This window comes from Aricia agestis, chromosome 10 (genome assembly GCF_905147365.1).
Source record: "Aricia agestis chromosome 10, ilAriAges1.1, whole genome shotgun sequence".
Taxonomy (NCBI): Eukaryota; Metazoa; Arthropoda; class Insecta; order Lepidoptera; family Lycaenidae; genus Aricia; species Aricia agestis.
The window spans coordinates 15,493,022-15,512,390 of NC_056415.1; the positions used below are offsets into that span (position 1 = coordinate 15,493,022).

At 36.2% G+C, this 19,369-nt stretch overlaps 1 protein-coding gene across 1 annotated transcript in view; it reads right to left on the minus strand.

Moving 5' to 3' along the window:
• LOC121731245 (cardioacceleratory peptide receptor-like) overlaps nucleotides 1-19,369 on the minus strand; it is a 143,806-nt gene that overhangs the window by 25,885 nt on the left and 98,552 nt on the right. Inside the window, exon 3 of the mRNA XM_042120601.1 lies at nucleotides 5,270-5,408. Within this exon, the coding sequence (XP_041976535.1) occupies nucleotides 5,270-5,404 (135 nt within the window). The 5' untranslated portion in view covers nucleotides 5,405-5,408. The remainder of the gene's footprint in view (nucleotides 1-5,269; nucleotides 5,409-19,369) is intronic.

The following is a 19,369-nucleotide window of genomic DNA, read 5'->3' on the forward strand; positions in this document are numbered from 1 at the left end:
CTCTGGTGCAATCCAACCTAAAATTATAAAGGAGTATGCCCAATAAATACCCAGAGACGATTGAAATAATTCATAAACAGCAAATAAGGTCATACATAATAGATCGCAATTTATATGCAACTAAATCCCAAAATTTGGAAATTTTGAAAAATACATTTTTTTATTTATAATTTTTTTAGTCTACAGTTTAGTCACAGATAACGTGGTTTAATTAGAGGAAGATTTTTTTTAAATTACAACAGTACCTACCTACATCGATTTATCGCCCCCGAAACCCCCTATATAAAATATATATATATATATATATATATATATATATATATATATATATATATATATATATATATATATATATATATATATATATAGACTCCAACGATTTTCATTCAATTTTTTTTTTATATAGGGGGTTTCGGGGGCGATAAATCGATGTAGGTAGGTACTGTTGTAATTTAAAAAAAATCTTCCTCTAATTAAACCACGTTATCTGACCGAGCTTTGCTCGGTATTCGATAAAACACGAATAAAATGACATTTTCTAAAAATGATTCCTAGCTAGATCGATTTATCGCCCCCGAAACCCCCTATATACGAAATTTCATGAAAATCGTTGGAGCCGATTCCGAGATTCCAATTATATATTTATATACAAGAATTGCTCGTTTAAATATATAAGATAAGATAAAATATATTCTTTATTGTGCATACATATTATAACAATTTAAAATAAAATACATTTTTAAAACACAGGTAACACACAATGGCGGCCTTATTACTAATTATAATTAGTAATTTCTTCCAGGCAACCACAGGTAGAGGAAACATAATTTTAAGATATAAGTATGGTAAATGTGCCATTAACAAAAACGTATTACATAATATATCAACGTAACATGATGCTTCAAAATAAATATAATAAAAATATAGATATATAATTATAAAATAAATACACAGCTACATACATACATACATAAATACATACATACATAATTAATCTAAAATACTTACATACATACGGACATACATAATTTATAACAAAGTATGGAACATTATTTTTTATGTAATTGTAATATTTTAGCGATAGAAAAAAAAAAAAAAAGTTATTATAATTGTATCTATAGTCGTAAGGAAATTTAAGTTGAGCTATTATCATTATTAGCGATAGCAAGTAAGTGTTGCTTGACCAAGATCTTAAAGCGACTCAACGTTTTCGTCATTTTTATGTCTCTAGGTAAAGCATTCCAGAGTTTGATTCCAGTAATAGTGAAGGAGGAACCATAGAATTTGGTGTTATGTACAGGCATATCTAAGAGCAAGTTAGACACTGACCGTAAGTCCTTGACATCTGCCCGTCGAAATAGAAAAACATTTTTCAAATAAGAAGGTAAATACGGGTCGTGTATAATGGAATATACAAGAGATAGTACGCGAGCATCCCGTCGAAGACGTATAGGCAGCCATCTCAGCTTTGCACGGAATTCGGAGACGTGGTCGTATTTTCGAAGGCCGAATATGAATCTTATAGCAAGATTTTGCAGTCGCTCGAGCTTGCTAAGCTGGTCCTCCGTCAGATCAACAAAACAAGCGTCCGCATAATCAAGCGTAGATAGGAACAGTGATTCAGCAATCTTAATTTTTGTGGGGATGGGAAGTAGGTAACGCAGGCGAGATAGAGAGTGCCAGGTTGCGTGTATTTTTCTACTGATCTCTTTAATGTGTTGTGACCATGATAAAGTTTCGTCAAGGTAAACTCCTAAATTTTTAACCACATTAGTAAAGGGAACTACAACGCCATTCACGACCACCTGAGGTAAGCGATCAAACTCAACCCTGGATATTAGCCCAGGACTACCAATGAGTATTAATTGCGTCTTAGTTGGGTTAATAAGGAAACCATGTCGTTTACTCCAACTACAGATTATGTTAAGGTCATTGTTGAGTTGGTGAATAGTGGCATGTATGTTATGTGGGGATGACTGACAATAAACTTGGAAGTCGTCAGCATAAAGGTGATAAGATGAGGATAGTGATTGGGTGATGCTGTTTATAAAGAGAGCAAAAAGCAAAGGAGATAGCACACCACCCTGAGGGACACCGGTAAGAATCATGGACCAATCGGAAGAAGCATCAGCTACCTTAACTCTTTGTCGACGCCCCACAAGGTAGCTGCGAAATAGGGCAATTACTTGAGGTGAGAAGTTATAAACTCTCATCATACCAATTAACACGTCGTGGTCGACAGCATTAAAAGCGTTGCTAAAATCTAGCAGTGCTAATAGAGTAATTTGCTTATCATCCATGCCACGTCTAATGTCATCGGTGACCTTAATAAGAGCCGTAGTCGTACTGTGCCCACGTCGAAATCCTGACTGGAAGGTGCTGAGTAGGTTATTCTGCACAACATAATTCGTGAGCTGCTGACCTATAAGTTTTTCAAAAACTTTGGAGAGAAATGGCAATATTGAAATTGGGCGAAAGTCTGATACAACTTTAGGTCGAGCAGATTTTGGCAGTGGGACTATGGTGGCATTTTTCCAGGTATTAGGAAATACGGAAGTATTAACAGCATGGTTGAAGATATCGACAAGCACCGGTGTAATGATGTCCAAAACAGGAATTATCATTTTACGACTGATCCCGTCGTCACCGACGGCATTCGAGGAGATGGACGCAATATGCCTTTTAACGTCATCCCCAGTAAATGGGTTAAGTTGGAATGGCGGAGAATCAGGGGTGGGTAAGTGGGAAAGGTGGTTCAACGTAAGCGATTTTTGGCATAGGTCGTAGTTATTAGGTGGTGATGCAAAATGTCGGTTTAGTGTGTCAGTGTCTATACAGGAATTTTGGAAACCATCAGAATTTTTGCCGACTCCCAGCGTCTTCAGAAATTTCCAGACGCGACTGGGATCGCTATTCTCCACAGAAGAATGGATGAAACGACGTTGAGCATCCCTACATAATTTGTTACAGCGATTTCTTAGCTTAACGTAATTTTCCCGATGCTCTGCACAATTTGAAATCTTGTATTTAGTCTTCGCCGCGTGCTTTTGTTTTATTAAATTTTTAAGATCGTCTGTGAGCCAAGGAGCCGGAAGATGCTTTATTCTGACGGGTTTGATGGGAGCATGCCTGTCATAGAGATCGGTAAGCAGAGAGCTGAAAATGCACAACTTATCGTCAACATTATCAGCGCTGTGGACCGAAGACCAATCCATATTACTTGCATCTTGTTTTAAGTTTTCCATATTCAAGTTTGAGAAATTGCGTCGCATTAGCACCTTTCTTTTTACCTTAGGGGGACGCATCTTATATGAAAGATAAATCAGATCGTGGTATGAAAATAAGTCCGCAGAAAGCTGCCCATGTTTCACCACTAGATCCGGGGTCTGTACAAGCATGAGATCTAATAAGGATGGTGTACAACCAGGGGAGGTATGGGTAGGATTTAGAGGGAGCATGTGTAGGTTGCAACTATCCAAAACTGAGGCGAGTTTCCTAGATCTTAAATCACCCCTTGCCATGCAAGTATTAAAATCTCCCATGATAATTGAGTGCTGGTAATTCGGTGTGTGAGTCTCTAGTATGTGCTCAAAAGCTGAAGTCCATTTGAGATGAAGGACAGTAGCAAACTCCTAGGAGAACCTTATTGGTAAAAGTCATTTGTATTTCAACCAGTAGGTACTCAGGATAATTATACAAACTCACAAACTTTACCTCACAAACTACTTTACCTTTATACTATGACTAGATGACGCCCGCAAACTCGTTTATCGCGCGGTAACCGTACATTTTCCGGGACAAAAAGTATTCTATGTCCTTTCCCGGGACTCATAGTTTCACCATGTCAAATTTCAGTAAAATTTTGACGTGGGAGAGCCATGCTTCGGCACGAATGGGCCGGCTCGACCGGAGAAATACCACGTCCTCACAGAAAACCGACGTGAAACAGCGCTTCCGCTGTGTTTCGCCGAGTGAGTGAGTTTACCGGAGGCCCAATTCCCTCCCCTATTCCCTTCGCTTCTCTTCCCTACCCTCCCCTATTACCCTATTCCCTCTTAAAAGACCGGCAACGCACCTGCAGCTCTTCTGATGCTGCGAGTGTCCATGGGCGACGGAAGTTGCTTTCCATCAGGTGACCCGTTTGCTTGTTCGCCCCCTTATTTTCATTAAAAAAAACCGGCCAAGTGCGAGTCGGACTCGCGCACCGAGGGTTCCGACAGCTTAAAGGTATTATAGACCTGAGTATTTGGTATGAATTTCAATTTAATACCTCTACGCGTTTATGAGGAAATGGGTAGTAAGTTTAAAATTATTAAAAAAAAATATATTATGTGATGTAACTAAAAATTTATGGTTTTCGTAATTTTTCCTTTATCTATGCTATAAGACGTTGCTTCGTACCAAATTTCAAGATTCTGAGTTCACGGGAAGCATCCTGTAGGTTTTGATTCCCTTGCAAGTGTCGAAAACTTGCGGCATAAACGGCTGTATCTTTTGATTGCGTTGGCTTAGAAGTTTGATTTTTTCACAGCTTCAAGGGACAGTAGACCTGAGTAATTGATATAAATTTCAGCTTCATACCTCCACGCGTTCCTGAGAAAAAGGGTCTTGACAGACGGACGGACGGACAGACGGACAACAAAGTGATCCTATAAGGGTTCCGTTTTTTCCTTTTGAGGTACGGAACCCTAAAAAAAGACACACTTTCGTCTTTCACACACATTTATAATATTAGTATTAAAGTATGGATATTTAATTAGACTAGAGATCGCCCAATGGTCGAAATTCGACCTTAGTTTCAACGACATTAGGACGTACTAGGTACTTACCTACATTTTGTAAAAAATTTGAATTTATCTTTTTTTTTCAACTCTTGTTTCTGGGACATAGCTGATCTCAGACTGGCCGTGTAAGCATTGTCTCGTAGTATCTTAGATTCAATAAAAGAAACTATAATCCATTTTCAATTTGTCAACTTGTTGTCAACAGACTTCAACTATAAATAAAAAAGTATAATTCATATGTATAAGCTTGTCACTCAAAACTCTGTCGTTTCTCATGTGTGTGTAATGTTTTATTTGTGAAAAAAATGTATGATAAAAGCATAATTTAAAAATATTTTTATTTCGATGCACTCCTTCACCATATCGAACTATAATTAAAAACTATAACTGTGCAAAATTTCATGCACCTACGTTTCCCCATATTTCGTTAAAAAGGGTTACAAAGTTTTTCGTTCGCGTATTAATATTATGATGATGATACTTACATCGTAAAAATAATAAACATTGAGGTTTTCCGCCGTCGTCTCGTTGTTCCAGACGGTCTGGTTGTTGAAGGTGGTGAAAGAGGCGACTGTCACTCTCTCTCTTTCCTCCAACAGGAAATCCGCTTCGGCGTCCATGTTTCTGTAACAAAAAACATCTGATATGTACTCAAAGTTCTATCAAAAGTTGCATAGCGCTGCTACAGAAACTTTAACCTCATATAAAAATAAAAAACAGGACTGTTGCTAGATATTTTTTACGCAAAAATACGGATTTTGAATTACTATTGTCATGGTAGTAATTATAAAAGCTATGGAATATGGATAACTGCATTTTATCTAAAAAAAGTGCTGTGTTCCCGTAGGACAGTATTAATAATCCTCTAATATAATTTGATCCACCGTATATTCTGACGTGGGTAGATAATCATAATATTATAATGCTCAAGTTTCCGCACAAAAATAACTTCCTACCTACGCGTTCTAATTAAACCTTTTTACTTGTAAGGATATCAAATTATTTGTTTTGTAGGTGCCAGAATAAAGGCACGATATCACAAAATCAAAAAACGTACTAGAAATCAGCTAAGTAATTTAATTTTGCAAGGCTGCTATTAAATCTTCGATGTTGCGGACAATTGCTTTTTATCAGGTGGTCTGATTGCTCGTATTGAGCTGGTACACAGTGGGCGTTTTGAAGCACGCGCTTGAAAACGCTCAATGTGTACCGGGCCATACCCTAACCTTTTGCGTAAACAAACAAGCTAAATATTATGTTAAACAAGTTTAATACTATATTACAATTTAATATAATGTTAAACAAGCTAAATATCAAACAGCGAATTTCTAAAAATAAACCGAGAAGTTGAAAAAAACTCCATAACTTTTCCCATTAACTATGAATAGGGAATCAGCGAATGAAGTTCCTAGTTATTTTAACTTGGTGCAGATTTCAGCGATTTATTCTCATCCAACTTTTTGTTATACTCTTTATCATTACATTTTCAAATTGTTAATTTTTTTCTTGCTCTTGAAGAAATGTTGTGTTTACGAAAATAAAAAATATACCTATATAGTTAAGCAAAACTAGAGCCGAACTTTTCACGTTTAAAGTTGTACTGTCACGGTAATTGCTTAGAATCAGACTGATGATCTCGTTTGTTTTTGTTGCCACTTGCCATTAACTTACTAAAGTGTACGTAATATTTTGATTACTTACTTAAATAAAATAGGAAATGTTTTATTTAAATATTCAGGTACACCGTATACTTAAATATTATTCAATGTAGTAAATGCATAGGTAGCTAGTTTCCTTTTCAACTTTAATCAAGTAAGACCTTGAAGATTTTAGGACCAGACTTGTAAAAGTTCCAAAAATAAGTGTGGAAAATCTTGGCCAAACTCTCGTTAGTTATTAAACTCGAATGCGGGGAACGGCACGTACCAAATTAATTTCCCTACAGGCGAACCCTTTTTCACAATCCTATAAAACTTTCTACACAAAAATATTAAAGTTATAGTTGGAGGAGTCCGAACAGCATCATCATCAGTTCGGTCACACCTCTGAGCAAATTCAAACAATTTCTTTATCGTGAGGAATCAAACATTTATTTCGATAAAAATAAAGTATATTTCTCTCCCGGGACTCAAAGTACGTGCATAATATCAAAATTCTTTGAAATCGGTCCAGCGTTAATCGCGTGAGGAGGTAACAGACGGTCATACATTATACAATTGTGTTTATAATATTAGTTTGGATAATTTGATTACGCGTGTATGCTTAAGTCACGGCCCTTATGACGCGAATAAACATGAGTGTGAAATCAAAAGAAGAACAGATTCCAGCGAAACTTGTCATAAAGATTAAACGAAACAAATGTTCATTGCCCCAGATAGCCCAATTCTTCCGAGATTAGCCTGCATAAGGTAAACAACGATAACAATAAATTAAATGGCTTCTTAACCGGGAAATATGGTGAAGAGGAACTTGCTTTTACATTGAGAAACACAGGTTCATGACAACAAGGAAAAACAAGTTTTGGTGACGAAGTTGATATTTTATTTGTTTTTTGACAGATAATAGGATAAGTACCTGGATGACCGAGCTTTGCTCGGTATAGCAATTACTCATTGCCTTCGTGTTACTTAACAACGCCATCTGCTGGAATAGCTTTAGCTGTTGTTGTGTCGTTAAAGCAATTAGTTGCTCATGAAATAGTATTATTATTCGCCAATAGATGTCAGGAAGAGTCATATTTTTCAGTTTATCGATTATCGATAAAACACGAATAAAAAGAAATTTTCTAAAAATGATTCCTAGCTAGATCGATTTATCGCCCCCGAAACCCCCTATATACTAATATATATATATATATATATATTGTTTCTTTGTTTTTTTTTTTTCATTTGACTTTTGAATCTTGAAATTATTTTGCAAATTGCACGCCACTGACAAGGCAGAATGTTGGATCCATGTATAAAAATTGTAAACCCATAATATTGTAACACCTTTATTATGTATATCCGAGTACGGTTTCAGTACAAGAATAGGCTAAAATATAATATGTTATATAGTAAAATCACATCCAAATCGGTCAGCCTAAAGCCTTATAGACAGACAAACTTCCACTTTTAATATGCATTAAAAGTCGCAATTTATCACAGATACACAAGGAACATTCTCGAGGAGTCTTGGCAATGTCTGTGTGATTGTACGAGCGCCGCCGATAGGGTCGGAGTTTATTAAATTTAGGCAATATCAAACAAAAATTCGGGTACATTTTTCTTTTATTTAGAGACTTGCCCTTTATGTGTGTTGCTAAGTACTTTGTGTATGCTATACGAGCTCTGCCTGTGGTGTTACCCGTGGTAAAAGAAGGAAAATAAATAGTTGAATAGATTTTAGTAGTAGTAGGTAGTAGAGTTAAATAGATGTTTTTCCGCAGTAATATGTAGCCTATGTGTAAATCAGGGGTATCACTCCATGCCAAATTTTATTAAACCTATCAAGCCCCAAGCGGCAGCCGGCTGCCAGTATAAGAATTGAATATCTATAGTGTCTGCGATGGACGGATTAACCGTAAGGAAGTAACAAACATGCTACAAACTTTTAAAAATTAATAATTTATATACTGTGTTCATATTCCATCACCATCAAGGGTGCTAGCCGAGTCTCAACTTGTGTTTCTTATGTTAGTAGGTGCTTTTCTACTGCAATAGGTACTCATATTTACCGCTTGTAAGTATATTTGTTTTTAGCCATAATAATTTTAAATAATTTTATCGCTAAACAGTAAACCATGATTAATTGATATACGTGGGAGAGCCATGCTTCGGCACGAATGAGCTGGCTCGACCGGATAAATACCACGTTCTCACAGAAAACCGGCGTGAAACAGCGCTTGCGCTGTGTTTCGCCGAGTGAGTGAGTTTACCGGAGGCCCAATCCCCTTACCCCTACCCTATTCCCTTCCCTACCCTCAACTATTCCCTTCCCTTCCCTTCCCTACCCTCCCCTATTACCCTATTCCCTCTTAAAAGGCCGGCAACGCACTTGCAGCTCTTCTGATGCTGCGAGTGTCCATGGGCGACGGAAGTTGCTTTCCATCAGGTGACCCGTTTGCTCGTTTGCCCCCTTATTTCATAAAAAAAAAAAAACTTATTAAAAATATTGTAAGATTAGTTATTTAACTCTTGTTTAATTGTTTAAATGTTCTATTCAGTTTAACTTTCTTCTTTCTTTACTTTCGCCTTTATAATATTAGTATGTTTACAAATGTGAAAATATGTATGTTACCTATTCAGTCTTATGCTACTGAATTGAATGAGTGTTGAGAAATTAATTTGTTATGTTTTTGCGATATTGTTCATAGTTCAGGGGGCCTATTATGAGCTCTTAAATCCATTCATTTTACGTCCTTATACTGACTGTATAAAGTGAATGGATTTAAGATCTCATAATAGGCCCCCTGTTTATTCGCTCTTACGGATTTCGGTTATAACTTTCCAGCCGTAAATCGATCGCTAACCATAGAAAGTAGCCGATAGAAATAACAATAATACCGCACCAGAAACCGTAGTAGATTAAAAGTAAACTATAATAATATCATGTTACCAGTTATAGAGTCCCGGGAAAGAACATTTTCATCTCGGAAAAATGTTCGGCTCCCCAAGGATTAAATCACTTTTACGCGGACCAAGTAGCCAGCAACTCTATTTTAGTATTATTACATTTTAGTAAGTTTCAGTAAGTTTGTATGTTACGTACAAACAAAATCTCAAAGAACTGTGTTTAGAAAGGCGATAACTGATTTTGTTTAAAGCTAATTTTTAAATTCATTAATTATTGACGTTTAATGACCGATTTTCTTACTACTTAAATGTCCATCACAAAAATCTGGGCTCTGTCCATTTTACCGGGAAAAAAGTCTAATTTTTTATAATTTAACGATGATATAATATTTACCTAACAGCGCCAAAAGAAGGTTACATTTTTCGAGAGTAAAGTTAACACACAGAAAATACACTACAGTTTAGCACGCTCAGCAGTCAAGATTGATAGAGTTTAGCTTGAGAGGTGTCGTTAGGTTCGTATTTACTGTAGGTATACCCCAGAGTGTTTATAGAAATACATACGGTCTTACCACAAAAGATTTAAACATAATAAATGTTTAAATCTTTTCTGGTAAGACCGTTATTTTGAGACCATTTTGGACTGATTTTTTTTCTAGCCAACTGTTCAACAGGTGTTTAAATCTTTTGCAGTAAGACCGTTAGATTTTTAGTAGTCATTAGTTTTTTAAGTTTATAATATTATGCAATTTTCTAAGTGCAAACGTTTATTACCAATACAAATATACTATTTGCATGTTATCTTATTTGCAACGCTATAACTAAAGTTTCAAACAAGACATACGTACAAGACATCTGCAGAATTCGAACATTATACAAGCGCACATCGTTTAAACACAGCCCGAATATCCGAACAGCTGTATTGGATCTGAAATTGGATGAATTGATAGCAGATGTACTTTGTTAGCTCTAATAGAGCACTATTAGAGCTAACATACAACAGAAGTGGTATATTACGTTTACATTTATTCAAATATTATCAGGATTTGTTTTGAAAGGGGCGGACCCACAAATTACGTGAGGTGTTTAAGGGGGAGAGGGGGTCAAGTCAAATCTCATCTAATCTTACATTGGAGGGAGTGGGGGTCTCGGCAATATTTCACGTAATTTTTTTCTCATTGTTACAAAAAAAAATACTATTTTGGTCCATTTCATCATAGTTTGCTTAATATTAATTAATCGCATATACGAGCGATTTAGATCATTCTCTAATTCGTTCGAAAGAAAATAATTTCATTCATACTTTGACGTTATACATCTACCTACTGACTGTCAAACAATCCAACGCGTTTACGTATATGTGGGTTACATTTAAAAAATCTCACGTGAGATTAGGGGGTGGGGGAGGGGGTTGAATAAAATCTCACGAAATCTCACAAGGGGGAGAGGGAGGGTCAGAAAATAAAAAAAAAACACCTCACGTAATTTTTGGACGCGCCCAAACCCTAGAGAAATGTCTTAATTCTAAAGGCACAGTTATACTTGCTTATTTCAAGCACGCAGCATGCTTCAACCGATCAAATGCTGAATACACGCATGTGTGTCCAAGCATTGCTCAAAATAGGCACGATTATTTCGAGCATTTTTAACGTGGAAGAGCCATGCTTCGGCACGAATGAGCCGGCTCAACCGGTGAAATACCACGTTCTCACAGAAAACAGGCGTGAAACAGCGCTTGCGCTGTGCTTCGCCGAGTGAGTGAGTTTACTGGAGGCCCAATCCCCTACCCTATTCTCTTTCCTACCCTCCCCTATTCCCTCTTAAAAGGCCGCTCTTCTGTTGCTGCGAGTGTCCATGGGCAACGGAAGTTGCTTTCCATCAGGTGACCCGTTTGCTCGTTTGCCCCCTTATTTCATTAAAAAAAAAAAGAGCATGCTCAAAAATCTACCTGCGGTGCGGGTGGCGGGGGGTGTGATTTAGGCACCTGTTGATAGGTTTGTGGTAGTATCGATCAGTTTTTCTCTTATAACAAGCATGCTGTATCGAGTTCGAGCAGCATGCTAATAAGCATACTAGTTTTGAGCATGTGTTGTTTTTGCAAACACTTGAACAAGGCATTAGTTCTAACTTCTATTTGTCAATGAAATTGTAGTCTCAAATAATATTTTGAAGTTACTGCTTCCAAGGTTTAGGCAAACAAAACCAACTAGTCAAAAGCAGTCATTTGCTCTCAGTCAGTTGCATTGGTCTGACATTACCTCATAAAAATACAATTTTGCAGTTTGATAGTAAATTGAATAGATCAACCAAGGAACAAAATGATACATTGAAATAATGTAATGGTGGTACTGTATTCCTTTTTAAAGAATAGTACCAGGGTGACCGAGCTTTGCTCGGTATATCAAACACTCATTGACTTCGTGTTACTTAATAACGCCATCTACAGGTCGTTAAAACAATTAGTTACCAACAAAATAGTATTATTATTCGCCAATAAATGTCAGGAAGAGTCATATTTTTCAGTTTATCGATTATTGAAAAAAACGTGCGTGCACAAATAAAAACACATTTTCTGAAAATGATTCCTAGCTAGATCAATTTATCGCCCCTTGATTCTTTGATTCTTGTATATATATATACAAGAATTGCTCGTTTAAAGATATAAGATATTTTAAATATTACCTTGATATAAATTTATGCCTACACCCACACAGCATCTGAGAATCTCATAACACGTGGTAAAGAATGCAATATCTTCCGAGGTACAAAATGCAATCTGTTCCGTGAAGCTGCCGCGCCAGGGTGTAGTATTCGTTTATCAAGATGTATGGGCTCCTATTCCTTTTATTTTCTGTACTACGCGTAACTTAATAAAAATGGCGTGAAAATAGAAACCGCATATTTTTTCGTGATACGAAACCTGTGGCCTTCGTGGCATGAATTCTAACAATTATATAAATCGGTAGATCAGTCTGTCTGTTACTTCTTCACGCTTAATTCAAATTCAAATCATTTATTTAAAAAGACATTTTGTGAAAATGATTCCTAGCTAGATCGATTTATCGCCCCTAGCATTATATTATGTCTATGATCGCCCCCGAAACCCCCTATATACTAAATTTCATGAAAATCGTTGGAGCGGATTCCGAGATTCCAATTATATATATATATACAAGAATTGCTCGTTTAAAGATATAAGATATATATTCTTAAAAACTAACACTGTCACGTTTTGGCGGCGACGTGACTCGCTTCGTTCCGGAGTCTCCCCCGGAACCTCCGATAGACTACATCCATCGGCCAGAACTCCGGCTTAAGTCTTAACCCGCTTAACTGATTTCAATGTGTATAGATATTCTTTTTATATTATGTGTAAAGAAATAAATCTGCCCTCCCAATTATTATTATTAAACATAATTATTTAATTACTCACTTATAAATTATTTAATTACTTGTATACTTCCGACCAGTTATGAGTCACAAATCACAATACAAGATTTTAAATTATAATTCATCGTTTAATTTATATTTTATGTTTTTTTAAACAAGTTTATCAGCATAGTTGACGCTAGTCCGAAATCCTAACGATAACAATTAATCTGGTTAATTGAATTCCTACTGTATAAACGCGACTAGTCTATAATATTATTATACTATTGAATCATTTAATTTGCTGCTAAAGTATATTAAGTCCAGGAATTTATAATAGTTGAGTTGATCGAAGTGAGTAAACTCAATTACCGATTGAACTACGGTCGCCTGCTAACTATTACTATTGATAGATTGTTTAGCTATAGTTATTTGAAGTTGTATTTTTATGCAAACGCGAGGTTTGGCGGCACACCGCGGGATGACAAGCAAAAACATTTCAGAAGTCTAGCTAAAACGGTTCTTGCGATGAGCCTGAAGACAGACAGACGGACTGACAACGAATTCTTAGTAATAAAGTCCCGTGGTAAATTTTAAAATCTTTGAGCGGTATATAATATTAAGATCATCATGAGATATTATTAGATTTTAATTCAAAAGAGGCTCATGTTTGAAATCTTATGAATTCTCTTACCCTAAGCACAGACAGAATATATTATATTAGTTGTCACTTACAAGTATATAAATATAAATTTTTAATGATATAAGGGGGCAAACGAGCAAACGGGTCACCTGATGGAAAGCAACTTCCGTCGCCCAAGGACCCTCGCAGCATCAGAAGAGGTGCAGGTGCGTTGCCGGCCTTTTAAGAGGGAATAGGGTAATAGGGAAGCTTAAGGAAGGGAAGGGAATAGGGGAGGGTAGGGGAGGGTAGGGAAGGGAATAGGGTAGCTCTAGTAACTCACTCACTCGGCGAAACACAGCGCAAGCGCTGTTTCACGCCGGTTTTCTGTCAGAACGTGGTATTTCTCCGGTCGAGCCGGCCCATTCGTGCCGAAGCATGGCGCTCCCACGTTTTTTTCTCCGAGCAACTTATTATTTACTTTTTTTATTTATTATACTTTTCGTCGTCAATATTAATTTGTATATCGAATACTTATCTGCTAATTTCGCTCGGCTGATCCACAAAAAGAACCAAATTTTTAACTTTGGGATGAAAAATTTTGTGCGGCGTGGGACATACGGCACTTTTATTCAGGTTAAGTTTGCTGTGATTCATTCGTGCAAACGTCTCAATTTGTTAATGACGCTCGTGTAGTACATAAACCCATTTAAGTTATATACGCTAACTAGACGTTGAATACTAAAATTAATAAATATTTTCCTTGATGCCGCGACTTTTTCGCAGACTGTAGAAAAGGAGTAGCTATTATTAGGGGCGCGTAAAAAATATTACAGACATGTTAATGATGAATTTCTGGGTGTTCTTTCACTGGCTAGCTTTATAATATAATATTAATTTTGTCACTATTGATTATTAATTTTGTCACTATTGATAAAGCTTCAATTTTTCCCTCTGGAATTCCGGTAGATATTTCAAACTGTAATAAATATTTGTACTTATATTCGAATGGAAATATTTTCGAAACTAATAACAGAAAGCGATCATAAAATAAACTGATGTATTTTCAGAGAATTAATTTTGTTTATGATCCAAGAGCCAGCAGCAGCCAGACTTTCGTCATTGTATAAAAGCTGAAAGTTTTTCTGCTTTTATACAATGTAAAATACTTACAAATATAAAATAACTCCTAGAGGTAAGAATGACCAGCAACTTGATTGATGACAGGTAAGAAATAAGAATGAACTAAAAAACCACAACAGAACTATTGAGTTTCGGTCGCCGTTATTTGGGGAGGTATCTCACACTTTCATCTTTTATAATAATAATAATATAATAATAATATTTATTTCAGGTCACAAAGAATCCATAGTGTTAGTAGAAAATATACAATTAAAATTTAAATTATGTTAGTACATTACATTCTAATTCTTATAGTAAAAAAATATTTATTAGGAATGGTAAGACATTGAAAATAATAATGAGCCACTCTCTATCTAACATGCACCTCTATCCAATGCCTTATCAAACCATACGTGGGAGAGCCATGCTTCGGCACGAATGGGCCGGCTCGACCGGATAAATACCACGTTCTCACAGAAAACCAGCGTGAAACAGCGCTTGCGCTGTGTTTCGCCGAGTGAGTGAGTTTACCGGAGGCCCAATCCCCTAACCCCTACCCTATTCCCTTCCCTACCCTCCCCTATTACCCTATTCCCTCTTAAAAGGCCGGCAACGCACTTGCAGCTCTTCTGTAGCTGCGAGTGTCCATGGGCGACGGAAGTTGCTTTCCATCAGGTGACCCGTTTGCTCGTTTGCCCCCTTATTTCATAAAAAAAAAACCATCAAAATTGTCAGTTATTATCCTTAGAATGCTGTTATGACTACTTCTGACACGCTGCATCAATGACGCCACTCGTTTTCTTACTATGGCGTTAAAGCCATCAATCAGTGCGCATTTCGGCAAACATTCCTGAGGCACTACAGTACCTCGGTAGTCCTAACAGCATTCTAAAGATATTATTGTACTGAACACGAAGAGCATTTATCGCACGCTGGGTGTAGCTCGCCCATAGATTGCATGTGTAAAAGGACTGGCAGTAAGCTTTAAATAAAGTCACTTTCACCTCTGTGGAGCATCTTGCAAATCTACGAGCTAACATTTTCCCACGTACGGCCAATGCCCTTCGCTCCCTCTCAATGTCCACATCGTCGGCAAGCGAATCAGTTACCCAATGACCCAGGTATTTGAATTTATTGACTCTAGCAAGTGGAACTTCATTAAGAAACACGTGTGGTATTGTGCTAACTTTGTGTTCACGGGGTTGAAAAATAAGAAGTTCACTTTTCTTAGACTTATACCTGAGTCCTTGGGCCTCGGCATACGCTTGACACTTGCCTAGCAGTTTTCTTAGGCCACTGATCGAGGGACTGAGCAACACCATGATGACCATTTTATAAAATGATAAGATGACTATCGCTGGCTCTTACTCTAGATAAAACTTTTAGGCATCTCAGATCCAATATCTCCGTAAGTAAAGGGCGCGCTCTTTAATATTCACTGTTGTTTAACCAGTGTGACTTTATAAGATTTATTCGCTACTGTGACGTCAGATGCACTGGCCAGTAGGTATGCTGGAACTAGTAAAAGAACGCTAACTTAAATTTTCCATTTAAAAGTGTAAAAATTTTAGCGAGGTAAATCTTAATAATTGCTACTGATTTTAAGTATTGCACAATAAAAATAAAAAATAATAAAAATAGAATAAAAATAATTTATTTTCAGACAAAGAAGTCCATATTATAAATAATTTTGGGACAGTAAAATTATAAAATAACAAATAATCAAAATGCAGCTCATCTTGCTACCCTGACATGTAGCTCGGTCACAATAATTTATGTTTTATATCTTCTTACCGAAATTGGGTATGACATTTATTGCGATAAAAATGCTCAATAACAATTATTTCGCCACTAAATTATATCATAAGTGATAACGTTTATAATTTACGAAGCTGCCGCTGTCTACGGCCTACATTTGTAATGCCTTCGTGGTCCAGTGGTTCAGAACGCTGGTTGTTGAGTCGAGGATCGTCGAATCGATTCCTGCGTTGAAATGTCGTTACTAAGTTTGGCAATGCAGGCTGGTCACTCGATTGTCAGACAAGAAATATCTATACATCAGATGGGCATGTTAAGTTGGTCCTGCGCCAGATCTTTCACCAGTCGTGTCAGTCATGGGATCGGTCCCAATGGGCTATGAGAATAAAGGAAGAGGGGGATCTTTTGTGTACTGTGGGCTGTGGCACCAAAAAATATTGCTGCGTAGCTGGCCTGGTTTCAATCTCCTACTCCTCCTACCTTTCTTCTGATTAATTTCGTTGCGGGTCCAAAGACAAATATTTTTGCTTGTCCCTCGGGCACGTCTGCGATCATATCAAAGGGTTTTCGTGGCACCAGCCACAGGGCAACAATGGTAACCATGCCACTGTTGATCCTGGCGACACAGGAGTTGCAGGGGAGACTGGTGTACGGTGGGCCAATATTTGCCCGTTAAAAAAAAACTGGCCTGGTTTCAATGAAACCGGTGTGGGCGGCGGTTTATAATTTATGTCAGAGCCGCCACGGCATGACCTACATTTTGTAAAAACCAGATTCCGAAGCGCGAAAACCAGATGTCAAGATATTTTTTATTGGCGCTATTAAATCTTAATTATAACAATTTATGAGACAAAAACCAATGTTTGATTGGCTATTAACACTTCATAATTTGGGGATCCATATACTTGTCTTTTTTTTAATGAAAATGTTAGTATTATGTTACTAATTGTCTATGTTTTAGACAGGTGTAGTCTATTGTTTAAAATATTTTACAATTCCCAAATTTTTTAAGTCATTTTTGAGTATAAAATATTATGTAAGTGGTTGAAACGGTATTTTGATACCATATCACCAAAAATTCATCATCAAAATATGTTGACATTCGATAGTAGAATCTTTTGGAATGAACAAAACGTCCAGTCAGCTTAGATCAGTTCGACTGGATTCGAAATGCTTTGCCGTGCATGGTTTTTAAGCTCAAAATTTTTCTACGGAACCGACTAAAATATATCAACTTACGCTTGCTTTCCGACATCTTGTCCATCCATCTACTTTTATGGAAACAAGGCAGGACGTCATTAAAACTATAATTAAGTGCCCAATGACTCAAAACGTCGCGAATATTTAAAATATTAAGCTATAATATAGGCCTTATTTAGTAAAAGGCTTTTATTCTCGCATTTTATATTTGGGCTGTACAATATTTTTGTTTCTTAATTAGATGTTTTAAACGTATTTCATACGTACAAGCTGAGAATAATAAACTTATAAGCCTTCTTAATTAGTTTCACAGAATTTAAAATACCTGAGAATTGTGAGTAAAGGCTGGTAAATTGTCAGTGAGACTTATAATATTATAGTAACTAAAAATATTTAACAAACGAGCTAACGGATTACCTGATGAAAAACAATTATTATCGCTTATCCCCGCAACGCACAAGGTGACAAAAGTGCATATTCGCCCTTAACTAAATATAATTGTCAATGTACGCAAATCGAAATAGTAAATAAATACTATTTCGATTTGCGTAGGATTAATAGTAGACACCAATCTTAGTTGGAAAGGACAAGTGAATTAAGTGAGTAATAGATTACACAATCAATCAAGTTTTTTCACCTGAGCAAGTTTTTAAGTAGGAAATTATTGTATGTAGTCTATTACGCACTTGCAGATTCACTCATCAGCTACGGTATTAGCAGCTATGGACTAACATTTAAAACTCATCTAGACAAAATTAAACTACTACAACTTAGACTAATTAAATATTTTGCAAGTACTCGTAAAAGAGTTAAATTAACGTGTAAAGATAATTATGACAAATTATTCAATAAATACGAAATTTTACCATTTCACGCAAAAGTAGAATATTTAATAGCATTAGAACAATACGACAAAGATACATATAAGAAATTAATAGATCATCACCAACATAACACTAGAAATATTACACAGGGCAAATATATAATACCGGCAATGAAAAACTACTATGGCAAAAGAACTACGAGATATTTGACTCCTAGTATATACAACAAAATTGATTTTATCAGGGGTGACAGTAACAAACTAAGTAAAACTAAATTAAAGCAAAAATTAAAAAGTTATTTTTTGGAAAAAGGCTGTATACTTAAATAGTAATAAATTTTATTTTATAAGAGCACTTGATTATTCATTGTTTGTTATTATTAATTTTAAGCTTATATTATGTTACATTATAAGATTTTGTTTTGTTTTAAATGAAAGAAGAAAAATATTTTGTTATTGACGACCTCTGTGGCTCAGTGGTGAGCGCGTCGGTAGCTCAAGCCGGAGGTCGCGGGTTCGAATCCCGCCGACGGAACAAAAAATTTTTCAATGTTCCCGGGTCTGGATGTATATTAAATATGTGTATGATATAATAAAAATCTTAAATATATGTATAGTATAAAAGTATTAAATATATTTCCGTTGTCTGGTACCTGTAACACAAGTCCTTTAGGTACTTAGCACGGGGCCAGACTGACGTGGTGTGAAGCGTCCATAGATATTATTAATATTATTATTATTATTTAATTTTTAATTTATTAATATTGTTAATAACATGTGTTATATTCTTTAATAAGATACATTATATAAAATATGTATTGCAAATATCGCCAACAAACTGATATGCAGTTTGGCGGTTTTTAGAATAAGGAAACAAGTTTGTAAAATAGTTGAATAAATACATAAAAAAAAAACTTTATTACTTAGCTTTAAATTAATAAAGATTTTGACACAAAGTATTCCCTCTCAAACATTAACCCGGCGTCATGGGGGTTGGGTCTGTGAGACCCATCACTTTTTATTTCATTTGTAATTCAGTTACCATGCGTTCAGCGTTGCCAAATTTCTCAATAGCTGGATATGTTGAGTTGGTCTATGAGTCACAGGTAACGCGTTAGTCCTGCGACGGCCGCAGCGG